Source organism: Somniosus microcephalus, chromosome 9 (assembly GCF_052327205.1).
Source record: "Somniosus microcephalus isolate GS21.2 chromosome 9, FLI_Smic_1.0, whole genome shotgun sequence".
Taxonomy (NCBI): domain Eukaryota; kingdom Metazoa; phylum Chordata; class Chondrichthyes; order Squaliformes; family Somniosidae; genus Somniosus; species Somniosus microcephalus.
In genome coordinates, this window is record NC_140995.1 from 33,737,437 (window position 1) to 33,759,857 (window position 22,421).

The 22,421-nt window shown below is 44.6% G+C and overlaps 1 protein-coding gene across 6 annotated transcripts in view; it reads left to right on the top strand.

Moving 5' to 3' along the window:
- lrrc1 (leucine rich repeat containing 1) overlaps positions 1 to 22,421 on the top strand; it is a 231,750-nt gene that overhangs the window by 72,119 nt on the left and 137,210 nt on the right. For 5 of the 6 annotated variants that reach the window (XM_085996508.1, XM_085996509.1, XM_085996512.1 and 2 more), the window contains exons 4-6: positions 623 to 712; positions 19,057 to 19,113; positions 20,689 to 20,752. In XM_085996508.1, the coding sequence (XP_085852634.1) occupies positions 623 to 712; positions 19,057 to 19,113; positions 20,689 to 20,752 (211 nt within the window). The remainder of the gene's footprint in view (positions 1 to 622; positions 713 to 19,056; positions 19,114 to 20,688; positions 20,753 to 22,421) is intronic. The other variant, XM_085996510.1, reaches the window with a different exon arrangement.

Below are 22,421 nucleotides of genomic sequence, written 5' to 3' on the forward strand. Positions count from 1 at the left end.
TTAATTTCTGTTACACGCCTTTGAAATTTGCTGACACATTTGCTCATCTATCTGCTTCTTACTGTTGGCTTCCAACAATGTAACAATGTTCCTCAACTCAAGCCAAACCGATTCAGTCCTAGCATCATCTAGTATATCCTTTCTATTTAGAACTGTAACATCATCCTTAATCAACACTGCCTCGCCCCCTCCTCCTTTTCTTTCTCTTTCATTCTTAAATACTTGGTAAATAAATAGATTAAGAAGGCTATTTAATTTAAAATGTGAGCACAGAATTGGAGGGAACAACTCCAGTACCGAAAAGCTTCAAATAAGTAGTCTGAGGAGCTGGGAACCGCAAAACCGAGGTATTCTATTGCCACCCACCAGCGGGAGCATGTAATTATAGTGTGACTGGTTTACATTACAAATGTGGACAATTATCATATTTATAATTGAACGTGTTAACACAAGTGTTGACAAATGTGACAACAGGAAGTAAGATTTTGTAGAGAGGAAGTGTGTGCAGATGTAAGCCTTTTAATACATTATGTAGATGAGGTGTATTAAAGCGCTACACCCAAACCCACTAATAGCTGATGTGTGCAGAACATTACAGTGATGCTTGATAATCTGTCTACAGGTTGCCTGAAAGCTTTCCTGAGTTACAGAACTTGACGTGTCTCTCCCTGAATGACATCTCACTACAAGCACTTCCTGAAAATATCGGAAAGTAAGTTTAAGTGCTTTCACAGCAGAGTTTCTCAACTCTCAGATGCACAGTTTAGAAATGATCAAATAAATTTGCAGATATTATTTGTTTCTTAGCATATAGTTATAGCGATTAAAATTGTTACCTCCACACGCTGCAAAATAGCTAAAAGGAACTAACTGGCAGTAGCCACAATGCATAAATATTTTTGGCTTTTGAAAAAAAGTGTGGGGCCGATGAGGTACCAAAAAGAAAATCATCTTGTGGTGGCTGAGGTATGAAATGAGTACTTTCACTAAAGAGGAGATGCTAATGTCACAGTAAAGGAGGAGGGGATAGAAAAATTGGATGGGATAAAACTAGATAAAGAGGAGGTACTTAAATGGCTGTCAGTGCTCAAAGTAGAAAAGTCACCCAGTCCAGATAGGATGCATCCTAGGGTGCTGAGGGAAGTAAGGGTGAAAATAGCAGAAGCTTTGGCCACAATCTTTCAATTCTTCTTGGATACAAGAGTGGTGCCAGAGGACTGGAGGGTTGCAAATGTTACACCCCTGTTCAAGAAAGAGGAGAGGGATAAACCTGGTAACTACAGGCTTGTCAGCCTAATGTTGGTAGTGGGGAAACTCTTGGAGATCATAATCTGGAACAAAATTAATTGTCACTTGGAAAAACATGGGTTATTAAATAACAGCCAACATGGATTTAAGTGCAAGTATTTGACAAACTTGAGTTCTTTAATTAAATAATGGAGAGGGTTGATGACGGTAGTGCAGTTGACATTGTGTATGTGGACTTTCAGAAGGTATTTGATAAAGTGCTGCATAATAGACTTTTTCGCAAAATTGGAGCCATGAATATGAAATTGGCTAAGGCAGAGAGTAGTGGTGAACGGTTGTTTATCAGATTGGAGGGAAGTATACAGTGGTGTCCCCAGGGCTCGGTATTAGGACTGCTGTTCTTTTTGATGTATATCAATGACTTGGACTTGGGTATAGGGGGCATAATTTCAAAGTTTGCCGATGAGTCCAAGCTTGAAAATATAGTAAACAGTGAGGTGGATAGTAGCAAGCTTCAGGAGGACATGGGCAGACACATGACTGATGAAATTTAAGGAGAGAATTGTGAAGTGATATATTTTGGTAGGGAAAATGAGAGGCAATAGAATTAAATGGTAAAATTTTAAAGGGATTTCGGGAACAGAGACACCTGGGGGTTCACATACACAAATCTTTGAAGGTTTTAGAACAAGTTGATAAAGCTGTTAAAATGCAGACAAGATCCTTGGCTTTATAAATAGAGGCATAGGGCTCGATTTTGTCAATGGGGAGCTTTTGGAGGCGGGACTCCCACTTTTTGGGTTGTAGTCCTGCCTCCATCGACTTGTGGCCAACCCACACTATTTTCCCTTGATTGACCTTGTTAAGCCCGCCCAGCGGGCTCAGCAGGCCAATTAAGGGACACCTGGTTACTGGTGACGTCAGCGATTGACAATTCATCTGTCAGGAGCTTTTGACAGATGAAAAATCAGTGTTTGACAGCTCTGTGAAGCTGTCAAACACTGACAATCTGTCTTCTAACTTGAGTCCTTCTCAGACTCAGTTAGAGAGCTCTCCAGAACAGAAAGCAGAGGCTGCAGCTTTTGACAGTTAAGTGGCCATTCTGCTTTCTGTGCTGATGAGCTGAGGGACTCCTGAGAACTGAAGGAAGTAAGTCTGCAGGAGAAAGTAAAGGTAAGTAAAACTTATTAAAACACTTTACACTTACCTCTGCACACATGCACCCATCACTCACCTGTACAATGGATATCTTGAACCCTCCAGCCCCTGCAGACCGACGGTCCACCTCGCTAACTTGGCGTGGTTCGGAGCTGTCGGACAGCCCACACTTCAGGGCTAAAAATAGGAATTAGGCAAAAAAACTGCCCGTTAACTACCTGTTAACAGGCAGTAATTGGCACTAATCCCCTTCCCGCCTCGGTGAGGCGGCTCCCAGCACAGGTTGGGTACCCGCCTCCTGGGACATTGGCACGGAGGCGGGTTGGGGGCGGAATGGGTTCCTGCCCCCCTGATTCTGCAATTTTCCCACCACTCCCGCCTCCAAATCCACCTCCTCTGGGCTTGGAAAATCGAGCCCATAGAGTTCAAAAGCAAGGAAGTTATGGTATTTATAAATCACAGGTTAGGCCTCAGCTGGAGTATTTTCCAATTCTGAGCACCATGCTTTAGGCTTTGGAGAGTGAGCTTAGGAAATTTACCAGAATGGTACCAGGGATGAGTGACATCAGTTCTGTGGAGAGACTAGAGAAGCTGGGACTGTTCTCCTCTTTACAGCAGAGAAGGTAAAGGGGAGATTTAATAGAGACGTTCAAAAGTATGAGGGGTTTTGATCGAGTAGATAGGGAGAAACTGTTTCCACTGGCAGGAGGGTCGGTAATCGGAGGACACAGATTTCAGATAATTGGCGGAAACGCCAGGGGGGAGATGAGAATTATTTTATGCAGGGAGTTATGATCTGCAATACACTGCTTGGAAAGGTGGTGGAAGCAAATTCAATAGTAACTAATAGTAAAAGGGAATTCGATAAATACTTGAAAAGGAGAAATTTGCAGGGCTATGGGGAAAGAGCAGGTGAGTGGGACTAATTGGAGAGCTCTTTCAAAGAGCTGGCTCCTTCTGTGCTGTATAATTCTATGACTTTCCTACTAACTAACAATAATTATAGTAACTATATATAGTCAAACAGTAGGCAATTATGATTTATTACTTGAGCCTAAATGTAATATTCACCCGAGTACAGCAAACAACATTAAACTGATCTCTGCATTATTTTGCAGTACAGATGTTAGAAGATTTAGGTGGTGATGCAGATGATTTTGTGCAGCACATGTTTTCTTTATTTACTATCTTTATTCTAATTACTGCTTTGTTTGTGGTGTTGACATCCTTTCTGTATTGTAATAACTACTACCAGCTTGGTAGTGCACTCGATCTGTGTTATTTCTGATGGTGACTATTGCTTGGTAAATTACAAATAAGGGCAATCGATTGAAGTGTCACATGGAGGAAGAATCGATTGCGTTATCCTATTGATAGTCTGATGGATTGTTTTGCAGCAGCCAACAATATCTTTGTGATAGGGTCACTTTGTATTTTCAATTGTATGGTTTTAACTTAAAAAAGAGAATGGGCAACTTGGTAACCAGCAAAATAAATGGCCTTTTCTGGAGTTGTGTGGCTTTCACAAAGCGTTGCTGCTGTATTTGTTTTTCCATTTGTTGGAGTGTATTTAGCTTCAGGGTATATTGATGCGCCATGCAAACACGTCAGGGCCATGTGACACGCAATCTTGTGTGAACAGAATAGGAAAATGAGCTGTCTCTAAAAACATGATTTAAACATCGAGATATTTGCACAGGCATGCTTCCTACAATATTTTGCATGCTCCACTATTTCAACATGTTTGTGAAAATGATCAAATTTAAGTAGGTTCTGCACTGTGGCTGGAATTTGTTTGTACTTTTGTAACTGATTTCTTGAGTCTTGGCTAGGATTGTAAACTTGTTCTTCATGGTGAGCAATGAAGACTGTTTGAAACCAGCTCTTTTGTTATATATTGATCCCTTTTCCATGTAGTGACTTGTATACTTCACCTTTATGTGCTTGCCAATGCCAAGTCAAAGTCTAATTAATCAACGGTTAGCTTTAGAAAATCATTGGAGCATTGGTGGGGTAGTGGGTTAGCAAAATGGCCTTTCAGCTCTTGAGACCTAGTTTGAATACACCTCAGATTGTTGGGATGGAAACCTTCTCTCTCTTCCGACTAAGGATCTGATTTGTAATGAGTTTGGGGCAGTGCTGATCTGGTTCCTAGTGAGTGTGGTCTCGGCAAAAAATTGCTCCCAATTTGGAGCAAAATGAGAAACTTCAATCAAATAACAGGATAGATGATGTGGGGAGTGTAAAGATTTCCACTGGTGCAGCAAGGAGTGCTCTTTTGAAGCCGCCATTTAGGCACATTGTTGACGTAGAACAGTAAGAGCTTTATGGTGCATTTGATTGTGTTATGCTTGACCTGCGAGTGGAGGATGCTGATACTGGGTGCCTGAAATGGGATATGGTCTATTCTCCACCACTAACATCCGTTTACCTCGAGCATAAAAATGCACCAAAATAGAAAGGAGTGAGGGGAGATAAATTAACTTGGCACAAACTTGGGATTGAGCCTGGGACATTCCTAATACTCAGGTGTTCATTGCTGAACCACTGGAGCAGCGGTATAGATTGTTACTGAAGGATTTGTTACATTTATCTAAGGATGATCAGCCATGATCGCATTGAATGGCGGAGCAGGCTCGAAGGGCCGAATGGCCTACTCCTGCTCCTATCTTCTATGTTTCTATGATTGCTGTTCTTTGATAACTGCCTTCATGTTTAGTTTCCCTCTCTGATTTCTGTTCTCAGATAATGGGAAGCAGCATTAAGTTTTACAGATGTGGAGGCCATGGCATGACATGCTGTTGTCTCAGTTGATGTATAATTTCTCATTTCTGTAAAGCTACTGTTGTGTAGAAACTAGTAATGAGATGCTTGAAATAATGCAAAACAGTGCATCCATTTCCCCATATTTCTGAAACCTAAGCCTTTAACCTGTCCATACCTCGATCAGTTTTGGGAATTCCAAATGTGACATTGGCATACTGCAATTGTACATTGTATAAAGTACAGGAAACTTTTTTATCCGGGACCAGCGTGGTGCTGGTTAATCAAAAAGTCCGGATTACAGAGAGGTATACTTACCAAGGTACGAGAGCCCCGTACACGGCCACAGGTGCAGGAGCCCCGGTTACACGGCACTTGTGCAGGAGTCCCGGTTACACGACCACAGATCCAGGAGTCCCTGTTGCACGACCACAGGTGCAGGAACCCCGGTTACACGGCCACAGATCCAGGAACCCCGGTTACACGACCACAGATCCAGGAACCCCGGTTACACGGCCACAGATCCAGGAACCCCGGTTACACGGCCACTAATATATAGTAAAATTACCTGAACCTACTCCTGAATTTTGCCGGTTAAGAGAGTTTCCTGTATCAGCTTTGTTCTCATCTCCGGCTGAGAGCCTTGTGCCAGCACTTGAGTGCATAAGCCATTGCAGCAATGAGGGATCGGTGCATTGTTGGAGGTGTTGTCCTTTGCATAAGATGGCACAAATAGTTCTCGTCTGCTTGTTCCGATGGTTGTAAAAGATCCCGTGGCACTGTTTACAGACAGCTTTCTCGGTGTCCTGGCGAACATTCCTCATTGGGGAGAAATTGCTGGTGCGGAATGTCTGCTGAGCTTGCCCAAGGAACAACAGAACATGCAAGAAACACTCAGCAGGTCAGCTGGCATCTGTGGAGAGAGAGAAACCGGGTTAACTTTTCAGAATTTCTGATGAAGGGTCATCGACCTGAAACGTTAACCTGGTTTCTCCCTCCACGGATGCTGTCTGACCTGCTGATTGTTTCCAGCATTTTCTGTTTTTATTTGATTTCCAGCATCTGCAGTATTTTGTCGAATTAACAGATTCTGATCCATTGTGTGTGTATGCGTGCATGTAAAATTTTTTTTTTTTTAATTAGCTTTTTTAAAAAAGGCAACGCTTCAATCCACCATTTATATACCATTGCTTTTAGTTTATGACTGTACTTTTCCTAGTCTTCATGTAATGTTTGCCTGGATTTCAAGGAATGGCATATATTATGTGCAACAGAAATATGCAAATAAAACGGCCTAATTTGATAATGAGGTCATCCTAACTTTTAAAAATGAACTTTGCATGTCAAACATTCATTGTGAAAGGTGGCACATTAAATCTGTCTAACACAAAAAAAGGTCCTGCTTTTCTGATTTGCTCAAATAACGACTAACTGTTAATTTAAACAATGATTCATTCAAACATAGGTAGCAAGGATCCTGCATAAACCAACCAATTAATTAATTCATTATTTTATCAAAAAAGTACTGATCTGCCGCAGCAGCTATCGCGCAACATTCCAATCACATCACTTGTTGATTTGTTTAAGCTGGCTTCAGTGGCCACATTTAATTTCTGATCCAGCTAAATATATAGGCGTATAAATAACAACTTAAATACATTAAAATTAAATAAATCTGTGGATAAACACACTTGGCTTACCCCAAAAAAAGCAACCATTGTATGTTAGAAATGCCTTCAAGAAGCTTCCACTGCACAGGTCTGGCTGCCACTCTGTAGCTGTATTGTGGGACCTGGCCTTCCTTGAAAGTTTAACCCACTGGTGCACTCCCAGAGTACACCAGTGTCACGCTGTGTATGCCACAATGGTGACAACTCCTAGAATGCACTGGTGGCAGTGTGCAAGTCACTCTGAAGGACATAGCTCTCGGAATGCACTCTATATTTGCCTCTTTCCTCAGTTATGTACTCACGTTTATGCATTTGTGCACAGCAAGCATGGGATGAAGCTACGACGCATTACCGATCAGACAAATGTAATTTAAGATTATTGCAATAAAATGGTGCGTAACAATAGCAACAAGGAATAAGAAGTGTAATATTTCGTAGTTCCTGCAGTACATGAGAAAATTTTAGAAATTGTTTAATGCTTCTATAAAGCAATAAATGCAGTTTTTAATACTCCACAATTTATCCGTCCTTATTTTTTGGTCATCACTCCATGTAATAAGAAATTAAGCATTAATCTCTCTTCCATGAAAAGCCATTTGAGACTCCGAATTGTGTGCACAGTTGGTTTTGGGGTTTGTATTTGCCAACTTTGAATTATCGAGTTGAGTGAAAACTTTTCCTCCAAACTTCGCCATCCCTACTCCCCTTCCCTTCCAACCACTGCAAAACAAAAAGTGGGTCTGGACAAAATACAAATGCAGGTCCCAGAGATAATGGCAACATTCCAACAAATTCAGCCATCTCGTCCAAATGATTTTCTGGTATGTTGACAGAATTGAAAATTGCAATGATTTGAGGTAAGTTTTCTCATGGATCTCAAATAATGCCCACAAAGCCCTCACAAATGTTGTCAAATTGCCAATAGGCAAGACTAGCTACTTGAAAAGCAGATTCAAAGATGGGAGAGGAATTATATTTTCTAAGTTGAAGATTAATTTTCAAACTATTAAAATATTTTATAACATGTGTCTTCATGAAGCAAAATAGCTGAGTCATAGCGACAGTTTCAGTCTTGACGAACTAAATCTGGTAGATTTGGAGTTTTATTAGTGTCTTGTAAAATTAAACTTGGGATTTAGGTTTGCATAATAAATTGTATAATAGATGACTAGCGACTAATATGTCAAACAAATCTAGCATCCTAAACTTCAGCAATTTATGGATGACTGGAGAATGTAGAGATTGAATTGCTGCTAAACAGCATTGTACAAAAAGCCCGATGTTTAGAATTAAAAAAAAAAGTAACCCTTAACATCACGGGCAAGTTATTTCCGGATAAACCAGGCAACTTCTGCAGTGTTGGTATTCCTGTACAAAAGCAATGTCAAAAGTTGACCTTGTTGCGTCTAAATTGTCTTGGTCAATCTTTATGCGACTTGGTTTAGATTGGCTGTCTGGAGTTGCCTTTCAGCCAGTTGGCGACCAATTTCTCTGACATGGTTTCCAGCTCTCAAATGGACGATGGAATCTAAGACAGAGGAAAATGTTCAGACCTTTTTTTAAAGATATAGAACAGACCATATTAGTTTAAACAAAGTAATGGTGTGGGGAAGGAAGTCAGGGTGGAGAGGAATAAAGCAACATTTTGCATAAAAGACTTTTTATAAATACCAATTTTAGGGTTAATAATGACAACTTAAAGACCAGCCTAGAGCGATGCAATTCCCTGGAGTTGCTGGTATGCTTAAGATAAGACTTTTGCTATTGATTCAGTGAGGGTGATGGGAAGTATGAATCTACTGACTTGATTGTGACTTAGACATTGAAAGGCATGTGGTGTCATGCAAGATCATGAGATGAGGAAAGCATTTTGGCTTATCCTAGCGCATCCACTTAGCAAGAACTTTGTCTCCCCTTCTCTTTCTCTTCTTCCAACCCCCCCCCCCCCCCCCCCCGCCCCGGCTCCCCCACCTCCCCATGGACATCACAGCATCCAGTTATTTTTTTTAATGATTCCAGGGTTTTCGGTTTGACTGCCCTACTCATAAGTTCATTCCACCTGCTGATCACTTTTTGTATGAAGAACTTTGTGACGTCAATCCTATATTTTGTTTTTTATCAGTGTGGGCTTGTTCCCCGGTGTACTGCTGTAACTAGTTTTCTAGTAAATTTCTTTCTACCTCACAATGTATGAAAATATTAAGTGTTCTACAGTTATAATAAACTTTTCAGAAACCATTGTTCTTTCATGTCCTTTCTGTTATGGAGACTGATCTGAGTACATGGTATTTGTCTTATGTTTGAGATGCCTATCTTGTGACATACAAAGTGTGTGTTCTCTCTGCTTCCAGATACCGTGTTAATTATTCAGTCTGGTGAAAGTCTAGGAATTGATATGACAAATGTGGCAACATGATCCTACACTTCAGTTGTGTTCCTTTCTTTCTAGTGTCTTTTTCTTTTCCTATTTAAGTCGCTTGGCCTCGGGCAACGAACCGTACTAATTGGTAACTTAAAAACTTGCAGAAAAAAGTTCATTGTGTGAAACAAAATAATGTAGGGTATAATTAATAGATCATTGACTTGTATTCTGTGGAATCTAGGCACGTTGAAAGGACCAAACAAAGCAGCGGGAAAACATCTGCGAGGTTTACTTTACTAATATTATATGGTGTCCGTGCTCGACGTTATCACAATCCTATAATCTGCTTAAAACCTGATCCACATCAACTAAAACCATGTTTTTTCCTCCAATTCTATCCCTTTTTATGCTTTTCTGTTCTGGGGTGTAGTTCTGTGGGCATCTAGCCCCGCATTTCATTGCCTAAATGGCCATTTGTCATGTGGGAACTACAATGAGTGCCTTTTGGCTATTCAACAAGGGAAGATGTCGATGAAGCCCAACACCGCCTTCAGTGTGCCAGTGCAGCCTTGGGTCGCCTGAGGAAGAGAGGGTTTGAAGACCAGGACCTCAAACCCGGCACCAAGCTCATGGTCTACATAGCAGTAGTGATTCCCGCCCTCCTGTATGCTTCAGAGACATGGACCATGTACAGCAGGCACCTCAAAGCACTGGAGAGGTACCACCAATGCTGCCTCCGCAAGATCCTGCAAATCCATTGGCAGGATAGGTGCACCAACGTCTGTGTTCTCGCTCGGGCCAACATCCCCAGCATCGAAGCTTTGACCACACTCGATCAGCTCCGATGGACGGGCCACATCGTCCGCATGCCCGATATGAGACTCCCAAAACAAGCGCTCTACTCTGAGCTCCACGGCAGGAGAGCCCCAGGTGGGCGGAGGAAATGCTTCAAGGAGACCCTCAAAGCCTCCACGAACAAGTGCAACATCCCCTCCGACACCTGGGAATCTCTGGCCCAAGACCGCTCAAAGTGGAGGAGAAGCATCCGGGAAGGCGCTGAACACTTCGAGTCTCTTCGCCGGGAGCAAGCGGAAGACAATCGCAAATAGCGGAAGGAGCGCACGTCAACCCAAGCACCCCACTCACCTGCCCCTTCAACCACCGTCTGCCCCACCTGTGACGGAGACTGTAGGTCCCGCATCGGACTCATCAGTCACCTGAGAACTCATTTTTAGCGTGGAAGCAAGTCAAGTCGGCCTCCGTTCCGAGGGACTGTCTAAGAAGAAGACGACTAATGTATGGTGTCAGTGCTCGACATAATCACAATCCTATAATCTGCTTAAAATCTTATCCACATCAACTAAAGCCATTGTTTTTCCTCCAACTCTATCCCTTTTTATACTTTTCTGTTCTGGGTTATAGTTCTGTGGGCAACTGTAGCCCTGCATTACATTGCCTAAATGGCCATTTGTCATGCCCTTTTGGCTATTCAACCATCGTTGAGCATGGCACCTGAATCTACAAATACAAATTCAGGTGCAGTGCTCAACTATGACTGAATAGCCAAAAGGCACTCCATCTGATTCTGTTCTCCACTCCTCCTACCCATACGCACATATTTCAGCATGAGTTGCTGGATAGTGAGCGAGAGAGGGAACCTTGACTTTGTACCCACTTCGAGCACCCTTGCTCTCTCCCCTGCCCCCCCTCTCGGGGCCTGCTGAAGATAGGTTTTAATGCCACCATCCCTGCTGAGATCAGCTAACTTATTAAAGACTGAGAATCAAACCCAAGGCCACTCTGGTCTGCACAGCTCAATTCACACCAGGAAGTGCATTTGCAAACTGAGCAGTCAGGGATGTCCGAGGAAGAACTTGTAAATTGCACAAGCTGTTGTATTTCTGGATATAGTATTTACGGCTGAAAAATGTTTCCTTTTAGGTAAAATCAGCAAAACTCCCTCTTAACAATCCATTTTGTGCACAGATGGGTTTGCTATATTTAGAAGCGATACTACCCAGGATTTATCTGGATTTTAAGCAGCTTATAGGTTTTTGGTAATGTCAAACTCATTGAATTCAGCTCATTCATACTAAACCAACTGAATCCAAGTGTAACCATGGCAATGGCAATAGTTATAAAAGCCTCACTGTGAAGTATTGGGGCAGCTTAGTACACCAACAGCAGTTATAAAATTGAGAGTTGCTGGGGAAATTGTTGGCCACTTGTGTGTTCAAGGGGCAAGATTTTGTTGCTGGGGAATCTCGGACACTCGCTGTCAGCATCCAACAACAACTTGTATTTATGTAGCGCCTTTAACGTAGTAAAATGTCCCCAAGGCACTTCACAGGAACATTATCAAATAAAATTTGACACTGATCCACATAAGATATTGGGGCAGATGATGTAGGTTTTAAGGAGTATCTTAAAGGAGGTAGAGAGGCTGGGAGGTTTAGGGAGGGAATTCCAGAGCTTTGGGCCTTAGCAGCTGAAGGCACGGCCGCCACTGGCAGTACAATTTAAAATAGGAGATGCTCAAGAGGCCGGAATAGGGGGAACACAGATATCTCTGAGGGCTGGAGGAGATTACAGAGATAGGCAGGGCCAGGGCCATGGGAGGATTTGGAAACGAGGATGAGAATTTTAAAAACAAGGTGTTGCTTAACCGGGAGCCACTATAGGTCAGCGAGCACAGGGGTGATGAGTGAATGGGACTTGGTGTGAGTTAGGACACGGGCAGCCGAGTTTTGGATGATCTCAAATTTATGGCGACCAGCCCTCCCAGGCTAGGAATGGCCCAATTTGATGCAGTGTAAAGCTTGCTGTGGTTTCCCCCAAACAATGTACCTCCACTCCAACCTCAGTAAAGCAATCCCAGATGTACTTGTGACATTTTTCCATTTCCCACACCTGCCATCCTATGGCACTTCGAGTGCAATTGCTAACTCGTTGCCATACCGGGGGGTGGTGGGGATGGGGCAGTTTTTCTTTGAAAATACCCTCCTGCCCCTCGAGAATAATGAATGCTAATCTGCTAGAGCTACTGGAGAGTTTTGTTCACACTTTCAAGATAACTGCTATAATGGGAATTATTTACAATCTTTCATTCAAGTCTTGTTTTTTGGTACTGCATCTGATACTTCAGTCCCTGTGCTTCGTTGGAAGATGATAATGCAGTTATATACCTGTAGAAGAAGAATGAAGTTTATACTGAAGATAGCAATCCTAATTAATACTGGGAATTGTGTTTGGTGAAGATTACTTGTTTCCTGTTGTCTCAAGTGGTTGCACGTTGAAAACGGAGTTGATTTTTAGGTTCTAATTTTGTGTGGAAGTTTTTGTGTCTGAATTCGGTGCATTATAATTGTGATTTAGCCCATCCTGAGCATCAAAATTTAGATGTATTCCAGAATATGATATTAATTACCTTCTAAAAGGTATGAAGAACATTTTAAAGGAGTTTTGTATGTTACTGAATGATCAATCATTACTCAAATCATCAGGGACATAGTGGCTGAGCACCTGGACCAGCACGAGCTGATCAGAGAGTCGTCACAGAAGGGCAAGATATTTCTGATTCATTTAGTTGGATTTCTTGAGGATGTCACATCTATGGGTGTTGCCTGTATGGACTTTGTGGTAAACCACTGTTAACCCTGTACATGTCTGTGCGGTAAACCACTGTTAACTCTGTACAAGTCCGGGCATGTCTCCGCCCCTGGCTCCACCCCTAAGCCCAGGTATAAAGGTGACTCACAACCCTTCCCCCGAGAGCTCTTAGGATGGATCCACTAGCAGAGGCATGCTCCAGTTCTTAGTCAATAAAAGCCTACTTCGTATACATTCAACTCGTAGTCTTTGGTGTTGTTGATAGTGCATCAATTTTATTGACTAATTTTTCGACATGGAGCAAATCTTGAAGCTGGAACGTTTAGACCTGGATCCTCAAGCAGCAGATGCAGCCAATAACTTTGAACACTGGCTGAGCTGTTTCGAAGCCTTCCTGGAGGCCTCCAGCACTACCGTCACTACAGATGACGCGAAACGGCTTGTCTTGAACTCACGGGTGAGCCACCGAGTCTACTCGATCATCCGAGACGCCACAACTTACGCGGCCGCCATCGCGACGCTAAAGGAACAACACGTGAGGCCTGTTAACGAGGTCTACGCCAGACACCTCCTGGCTACCCGAAAACAGCGCCCCGGGGAATCGGGCGCCGAATATTTACTGGCACTGAGAGTCCTCGGCCGGGCCTGTAATTGCAAAGCGGTGACGGCCAAGGAATGCACGGAAGACCTGATCCGAGACGCCTACGTAGCCGGCATCAGGTCCAACTATACTCAGCAGAGGCTTCTGGAACAGAAGGGGCTCGACCTGCAGAAGACGGTGGCCCTCGCTAACTCGTTAGACGTGGCCCTCCAGAACATGGACGCCTACACCCCTGACCGGATGGCCACGTGGATGTCACAGGAGCAGCCATCTTGGGACCCGGTAAGGCCACAAGCCGCCAGCAGCCCAACTACAGCTGCAATGACCAGAGGCCAGAAATGCTACTTCTGCGGCCAGGCCAAGCACCCCAGACAGCAATGCCCAGCAAAAGACGCGACCTGCTCCAAATGCAGCAAGAAAGGCCACTACGCGAGAGTGTGCAGGGCGAAATCGACCCCCAATTCCAGCAGTGCCGCGTGTGAACCGTGCAGGCTGCCATTTTGGACCCCACCAACCACGTGTGAGCCGTGCGGGCCGCCATTTTGGGCACCACCAGCCGCGGGGGAGCCGCCATCTTGGACACCATTTCGGGACAAGGCCCCCGGCGAGGGCGAATACAACAGCGACCCACCGACCTCGACGATGGCCTCCATCACCCTGGACCAATCTAGGCCCCATCAACTAGCCAGGTCCATGATGAATGTAAAGGTAAATGGCCATGCCACAAATTGCCTTTTCGACTGCGGAAGCACGGAGAGCTTCGTCCACCCCGACACGGTGCGACGCTACTCCCTATCGGTTATGCCCACACGTCACCGGGTCTTTATGGCCTCAAAGTCCCATACGTCGGCGGCTACTGTGTAGCGACTCTGACAGTGAACGGCGTGGAGTACAGAGATTTTAAATTCCTCGTCCTGGCACAGCTCTGCGCTCCCGTACTGCTAGGATTAGACTTCCAGTGCCATCTGGAGAGCGTCACGATGGCATATGGCGGGCCCCTGCCCCCACTTACAGTCTGCAGCCGGCAGAATTTAAACACGGCGCCGCGCAAAGTATGCAGCCTGTCCACCCTGAAGGTCAAACCCCCCCCCAGTTGTTCGCTAACCTCGCCAAAGACTGCAAGCCAATTGCTACTAAAAGCAGGCGGTACAGTGCCGGGGATAGGAGCTTTATTAAATCAGAAGTAGAAAGACTCCTGAGGGAAAGGATTATCGAGGGCAGCACCAGCCTATGGCGAGCCCAAGTGCTGGCAGTGAAGACCGGCGAAAAACAGCGCTTGGTTATTGATTACAGCCAGACGATCAATCGATACACGCAATTAGACGCATACCCACTTCCCCGCATATCTGACATGGTCAACCAGATAGCACAATACCGGGTATTTTCGACGATTGATCTGAAGTCGGCATACCACCAGCTCCCCATCAGGCCTGAGGACCGCCAGTACACAGCCTTCGAGGCCGACGGTCGCCTCTACCACTTCCTCCGAGTCCCCTTCGGCGTCACCAACGGGGTCTCGGTCTTCCAAAGGGAGATGGACCGGATGGTTGACCAGAACGCGCTGCAGGCCACCTTCCCCTATCTAGACAACGTCACCATCTGCGGCCATGACCGGCATGACCACGACGCCAACCTAGAAAAATTCCTCCGTCCGGCCCAACGGCTGAATCTGACATACAACAGAGAAAAATGTATGTTCCGCACCATGCGCCTCGCTATTCTTGGCTGCGTGGTGGAAAACGGAGTCATCGGCCCCGACCCCGACCGAATGCGCCCCCTCCTGGAACTACCCCTCCCCCACTGCCTAAAAGTCCTGAAGAGATGCTTAGGGTTCTTCTCTTATTACGCCCAGTGGGTGCCCAACTATGCGGACAAAGCCCGGCCTCTCATCAAGTCAACCTCCTTCCCCCTGACGGCAGAGGCCTGTGCGGCCTTCACCCTCATAAAAGAGGACATTGCGAAGTCCACAATGCACGCAGTGGATGAGTCCATCCCTTTCCAAGTGGAGAGCGATGCATCCGACTTCGCCCTGGCCGCAACCCTTAACCAGGCGGGGAGACCCATGGCCGCCTTTTCATGGACCCTCCAGGGCCCCGAAATTCGACACTCCTCAGTCGAGAAGGAGGCCCAGGCGATAGTGGAGGCTGTACGGCACTGGAGGCATTACCTGGCCGGTAAACGTTTCACCCTGCTCACTGACCAACGGTCAGTAGCATTTATGTTTAACAACAGACAAAGGGGGAAAATCAAAAAAGATAAGATATTGCGGTGGAGGATCGAGTTATCCACCTACAACTACGATATCTTATACCGGCCCGGGAAACTTAATGAGCCCCCAGACGCCCTATCCCGTGGGACATGTGCCAACGCACAAGTCGATAGGCTACGGACCCTCCACAATGATCTCTGCCACCCGGGGGTCACCAGGTTCTTCCATTTTATTGAAGCTCGCAACCTGCCTTACTCCATCGAGGAGGTCAGGACCATGACCAGGAACTGCCAGGTCTGCGCCGAATGCAAACCGCATTTTTATAGGCCAGACAGGGCACACCTGATTAAAGCCACCCGCCCCTTCGAACGTCTCAGCGTCGATTTCAAGGGGCCCCTTCCCTCCTCTGACCGCAACACGTACTTCCTCAATATTATTGACGAGTACTCCCGTTTCCCCTTCGCCATCCCCTGCCCGGACATGACCAGCGCCACAGTCATCAGGTGCCTCAACGACCTGTTTGCCATATTTGGCTTCCCCAATTACATCCACAGCGACAGGGGCTCGCCGTTCATGAGCGACGAGCTGCGCCAGTACCTGCTCGAGAAGGGCATAACCACGAGCAGGACTACCAGCTACAACCCCCGGGGTAACGGACAGGTAGAGAGGGAGAACGCAACGGTGTGGAAGACCGCCATGCTCGCCCTAAAATCCAAGGGCCTCCCAATCTCCCGCTGGCAAGATGTCCTCCCCGATGCGCTCCACGCCATACGATCACTGCTCTGTACTGCCACAAACGCCACCCCTCACGAGAAGATGTTCGTCTTCCCCAGGAAATCCACCTTGGGGACATCACTACCGCCATGGCTGACGTCTCCGGGACCCGTCCTGCTCAGGAAACACGTGAGGAGCCATAAGATGGACCCCCTGGTCGAAAAGGTTCACCTCCTCCACGCCAACCCACAGTACGCCTACGTGGCGTATCCTGACGGGCGGGAGGACACAGTCTCAATTCGAGACCTCGCACCCTCAGGTACCACCCGAAACACCATCGATCACCATCCACTACCTCCACCCACCACCACTACCCACGACGCACCACCGGGGTGCCTACCACGAACTGACGACATGCCGGTGCCATCCCTACCCCGAGAGGGCGACACGCCAGTGCTCCGCCCCACGCGAGAAGCGGCCGCGGGCAAAGAACCGCCGCAACCGGCACCACGAAGATCATTACGGCAGACAAGACCCCCGGAGAGACTTTCATTTACGAACTTTTGAAACACTTCACCCCGCTGGACTTTTTTTTAAACGAGGGGTGAATGTGGTAAACCACTGTTAACCCTGTACATGTCTGTGTGGTAAACCACTGTTAACTCTGTACAAGTCCGGGCATGTCTCCGCCCCTGGCTCCACCCCTAAGCCCAGGTATAAAGGTGACTCACCACCCTTCTCCCGAGAGCTCTTAGGATGGATCCACTAGCAGAGGCATGCTCCAGTTGTTAGTCAATAAAAGCCTACTTCTTATACGTTCAACTCGTAGCCTTTGGTGTTGTTGATAGTGCATCAGACTTCAAGAAAGCATTTGATATGGTTCAGTACAACAGATTATTAGCAAAAAGAAAAGCACACTGCATTGGGAGTTACCTTGTGTTGTGGGGTAGTAATTGGTTGGGAGATGGGAGACAGAGTAGGGATGAAGGGAGTGTACTCTGATTGTGGGATGTGACAAGAGGTCTTCTCCAGGGATCTGTACTGGGGCCTCAGCTTTTGACCAAATATATCAGTGACTTGGATGAAGGAATAGAGAATTATACATTCAAGTTTGCAGATTACACCAAGTTAGGCACGGAAAATAATGTAGATGTGATGGGCAGTTGCAAAGGGACATAGTGAGTGGGCAAAACTATGGTAGATGGAGTTAAACGTGAGAGATCACTCACTTTGGATTTAAGAAAGCGAAATCGGAATATTTCCTGAATGATGAGCAAAGGGATTTGGGTGTCCATGTCCATAGATCACTAAAAGCTAGTCGTTGGGTACAAAAAGTAATGAAAAAGGCAAATTAGAATGTTGGCCTTTATCTCAAGGGGCCTGGAATGCAGAGGTTTAAGAAGTTATGCTTCAGTTGTACAGAGCTCTGGTTAGATCCCATTTCCTGTTCCTGGGACTAGGGACAGGGTCACTGGCAAGGCTTGGAAGCTAAGCAGAGCCAGGCCTGGTTAGTACTTGGAGGGGTGACCATCAGGGAAGACCAGGTGCAGAAGGTCGCGGAAGGAGCCCCGAGGAGGGGCGGTTGGTGAGAAGATCACGGAAGGAGCCCTGGGAGGGGCGGCTGGTGAGCAGGCCCGGGCGTTGGGCTGAAGATTGTCGGACAGGAGGAATGGTGGAAATGGAATGGTGGCGCGCACAGACGCAGCGGCTTTGCTTCTCCCAGGACGGTGCTATTTACGTTTAATGTTAATGTTATTTGTACTGGACTCATGGGAGCTTGCAAGATCACATTTCGTTGTTCATGTACTTGTGCATTGTACAATGACAAAGTTGAATTATTATTAATTATTATTAATTTAGAGTATTGTGTTCAGTTCTAGGCACCACAGGTCAGGAAGGATATATTGGCCTTATAAGGGGTACAGAGCAGATTCTCAGAATAATGCCAGGGCTTAAAGGGTTAAATTATGAGGACAGGTTGCATAAACATAGCTTGTATTCTCTTGATCTTAGAAGGTTTGAGGGCTACTCTAACTGAGGTCTTTAAAAATATGACGGTATTTGATAGAGTAGGTACAGAGAAACTGTTTCTCTGGTGCAGGAATCCAGAACAAGGGGCACAATCTTAAAATTCAAGCTAAACCATTCAGGAGGGGAATCTGGAACTTTCCCCCAAATAGTTACGGATATTGGGTCAATTAAAATTTTTAGACTGAGATCGATAGATTTTTGTTAGGTAAAGTTATCAAGGGATGTGGAGTTGAATTGATCTGATTGAATGGTGGGAACAGGTTTGAAGGGCTGAATTGTTTCTATTTCCTATGCTCCAAAATAGTTCGTATAATGTTATTTGTGATCAGTCAGAAATGTTGTATGTTGCAGCAAAGTCGAAATTTGTTTGTCTGATTTTCACTGCTTATATTGTACCAACTTACTCTATACTGTGCTTTTGGTTGTGTCCCTGGTATCTCCTGTTGACTCTTAGCAATTAGCATATGGGAAATGTTACTGCTTGTATTGTACCTCTCCCAAGAATTCTAGGAATTGCCACGGTTTTGTTTTTAGTGGATTGTCAGACTAGTTCCGAGATGATTCATTTTTAAAGGAGCTGAACATTTCATCTGTAAAAGTGTGTCTCATTTTAATCTTTATCATTGTTTGAATATATTTTTCCCCAAAACTTTTTGTTAATCATTGTGTTTCTTCTCACTTTTTGTTTCAGTCTTATAAACCTGGCATCACTTGAGCTAAGAGAAAACCTGCTGACTTTGCTACCAGAGTAAGTTCAATGGATTTTAAAAAATATATTTGTATAAATATACACACCCGTATAAAAATGTGAATGGAAAACTCCAGGTGACCGAGGATGAAATGAAACTTTTTCAATTGGGCTCTGTTGTGGACTAAACCTTGGCACTGTTCTCGTTCAAGAAATACTTGCATAACTATTTGTGAGTTTGAGGGACAAATACCTCCTGCGCTCGTTCTAAAAATAAAAACCCTCTCTGTGAGATCTCCCTTCCTACCCAGTGGCTGGATTCCTCATGGATGAAATTATGTTTCTTTGCCCCTTCTCCCAACTAGCTCTGTCTCTTATCCCTGTCAGCAGGGAGAGATAATGGAGATTGCTGGAAACTGCAGTTTTGCAAAAAATATTTTCAGCTTCTCAGCCTCAAAGTGAAGAGATGACCACCCTGAATTTGGTGGGAGAGGTGGATTCTGCTACCAGATGAGCAAGGTATTTAAGAAATGTAGAGCGGGAACAGAGTATTTCTCCCACATATTCTCGAAGGAATATTCCTTTAATTATGCTGTATGTGACATGCTTCTGATTTAACACGTTTTTTGACCTAGCTCTGCTGGTAGCCTGTGGGCCAAGGTTCTGCACTAGTACAGGGTATATACCAAGAGTTCCCAGGTTCGATTCCTGATCACAACCAGAGCAACAAGTGGGGCTCTACAATTGGCCTCCGTTCTAGTTTGCTAGAAGGGGAAAAATTCTGTCAACGTTCCCACTGCTGCTGAAAAGTACTTGTGTGGACATCTGGCAGGGACAGGTTAGGTCAGTCATGATGCTTCCATCAGTGAATAAACTTCTGACCCTCCTGTCTAGGCTCACGCATGAATAGTGGTCATGTCATGTGGCAGGGTACTGAAAGGCTGCCAGTGCCTGTGTAATTTAAGCTGTTAAGGGAACTTTCAAAGTGGGGGCAAATCCTGCTATCCACAGGGCAGAAGTTTGAAAAAGAATTTGAGGTTGTCACACAACTTCTGGAGACTCTTTCTAGAGCAATCGATATTTCAGCACAGGATGCCTGGCTGTGTCTTGGTCAAAAAATTGTGCAGGAGCAGGAAGGTTTTATCTGTGTGTGTTTTTTCCCCCTAAATTGCAAACCTGTAAAAGTTTGAATATATTCATTGTTCTTCCTCTGCACTGCAAGATTTGAGATCAAGCATTAGTTGAATAAAACCAGAGAATAATTCATGTGCTAATTGTGAAGAATTTCAAATTTAAATTATTGTTTTACTAAAACCCCGAAATGGAAGAAACTTTTTTTCCCATTCCCTTTTGACAACTAAGCGCAAGCAACAGTGTGGAAAGTATTGTCGTTAAATTAAAAACTGGAAACTAAATTTCAAACCAAACTCCTTTTGTGGGGGAACAAGGACTTTCCGAGCTGGGGCTTTCTACGCCAATAAACATTACTTTTGCCTTTGACATGCGCAGAACATTTGTGGTCAAATTCTGTTCCGTGCATACCTGTATTAATTGCTGCAACAAACTAATTAATTACCTGGGGATAAAAATAAAATCTCAAAAAATTTGATGTTGAGATACTATGTTAATTTACAGGTCACTTGCCCTTCTCCGCAAGTTGGAAGAATTGGACCTCGGAAACAATGAACTATATAATTTGGTAAGAATTATTTTTAAACCAAGTGCTTTGTTTTTTTTTTCATAGCATTGAGAAGAATTAAACTGAAGTACAATTTTATTCATGAAAAATAACTTGTTACATAAAAGGTTACAGTGTACTGGGTTTGAGTATTCCACAGAATAGCTGATCATTTCGCCCGTTCTATCAGGAAGTTATTTGTTCTGACACCTTGAGTAAAAGTTAAGCTATTTATTACATTGCGTACTTATTTTAGGACTCCTTATTTCACATTAATGGAAAAGCCACACTGCCAAAATCAATAAGAAAAATGGAAACTTAACAATTGTGAACCTAACTGGGCAAATTCTGTAAATTATGCTTGTGAAGGGACAGGGGCACTGCAGCGATCTCAAGATTTCAGTGCTTCAATAGATGTTGCTGTGACCTCTTGTAAATTACCACTTGGAAAGTGTTGCGACTGACTTGGGCTGCAGTTAATCTAAGGTGTAGCAAGTAAGTATTGGGTCGAAGTTTTAACTTTGGCTCAGTGTCAGCACTTTTACCTGGGTCAGAAGGTTGTGGGTTCGAGTCCCACTCCAGAAACTGGAGCACTTAATCTAGGCTGACAATTCAATGCAGTATGAGGGAGTGCTGCACTGTCAGAGATGTCGACTTTCGGATGCGACATTAAACCTCGGCCCCATCTGCCCTGTCGGGTAGATGTAAAAGATCACACAGCACTTTGTTGAACAAGAGCTGAAGAGTTTTCCTAGTCTGTGTGTGTCCTTATAACAAACATCATTAAAGCAGGTCATTTATGTAATTGTTGTTTATGGGACCTTGCTGTGCACAAATTGGTTGCTGCACTTCACTACGTTACTACAGTGACTACACTTCAATACTTCATTGGCTATAAAGCAATTTGTGCCATCCTCAAAGTGAAAGAACACAAGAAATAGGAGCAGGAGTAGGCCATTTGGCCCTTCGAGCCTGCTCCGCCATTCAGTAAGATCATGGCTGATCTTCTACCTCATCTCCACTTTCCCACACTTTCCCCATATCCCTTGATTCCCTTAATATTCAAAAATCTATCGATCTCTGTCTTGAATATACTCAACGACTGAGCCTCCACCACCCTGAGTGAAGAAATTTCTCCCCATCTCAATCCTAAATGGCCGACTCATTCTTAGACTGTGACCCCTGGTTCTAGACTCCCCAGCCAGGGGAAACATCCTCCCTGCATCTACCCTGTCATGCCCTGTAAGAATTTTGTATGCTTCAATGAGATCACCTCTCATTCTTCTAAACTCTAGAAAATATAGGCCTAGTCTACTCAATCTGTCCTCATAGGACAATCCTCCCATCCCAGGAACCAGTCTGGTGAACCTTCATTGCACTCCCTCTTAGGTAAGGAGACCCAAACTGTACACAATACTCCAGGTGTGGTCTCACCAGGGCTCTATATAATTGCAGTAAGCCATCTTTACTCTTATACTCAAATCCTCTCATAATAAAGGCCAACATACCATTTGCTTTCCTAATTGCTTCCTGTACCTGCATGTTAACTTTCAGTGATTCATGTACAAGGACAGCCAGGTCCCTCTGAACACCCAACATTTTCCAATCTCTAGCCATTTAAAAAAATACTCTGGTTATCTGTTTTTCCTACCAAAGTGGATAACTTCACATTTCTCCACATTATATTCCA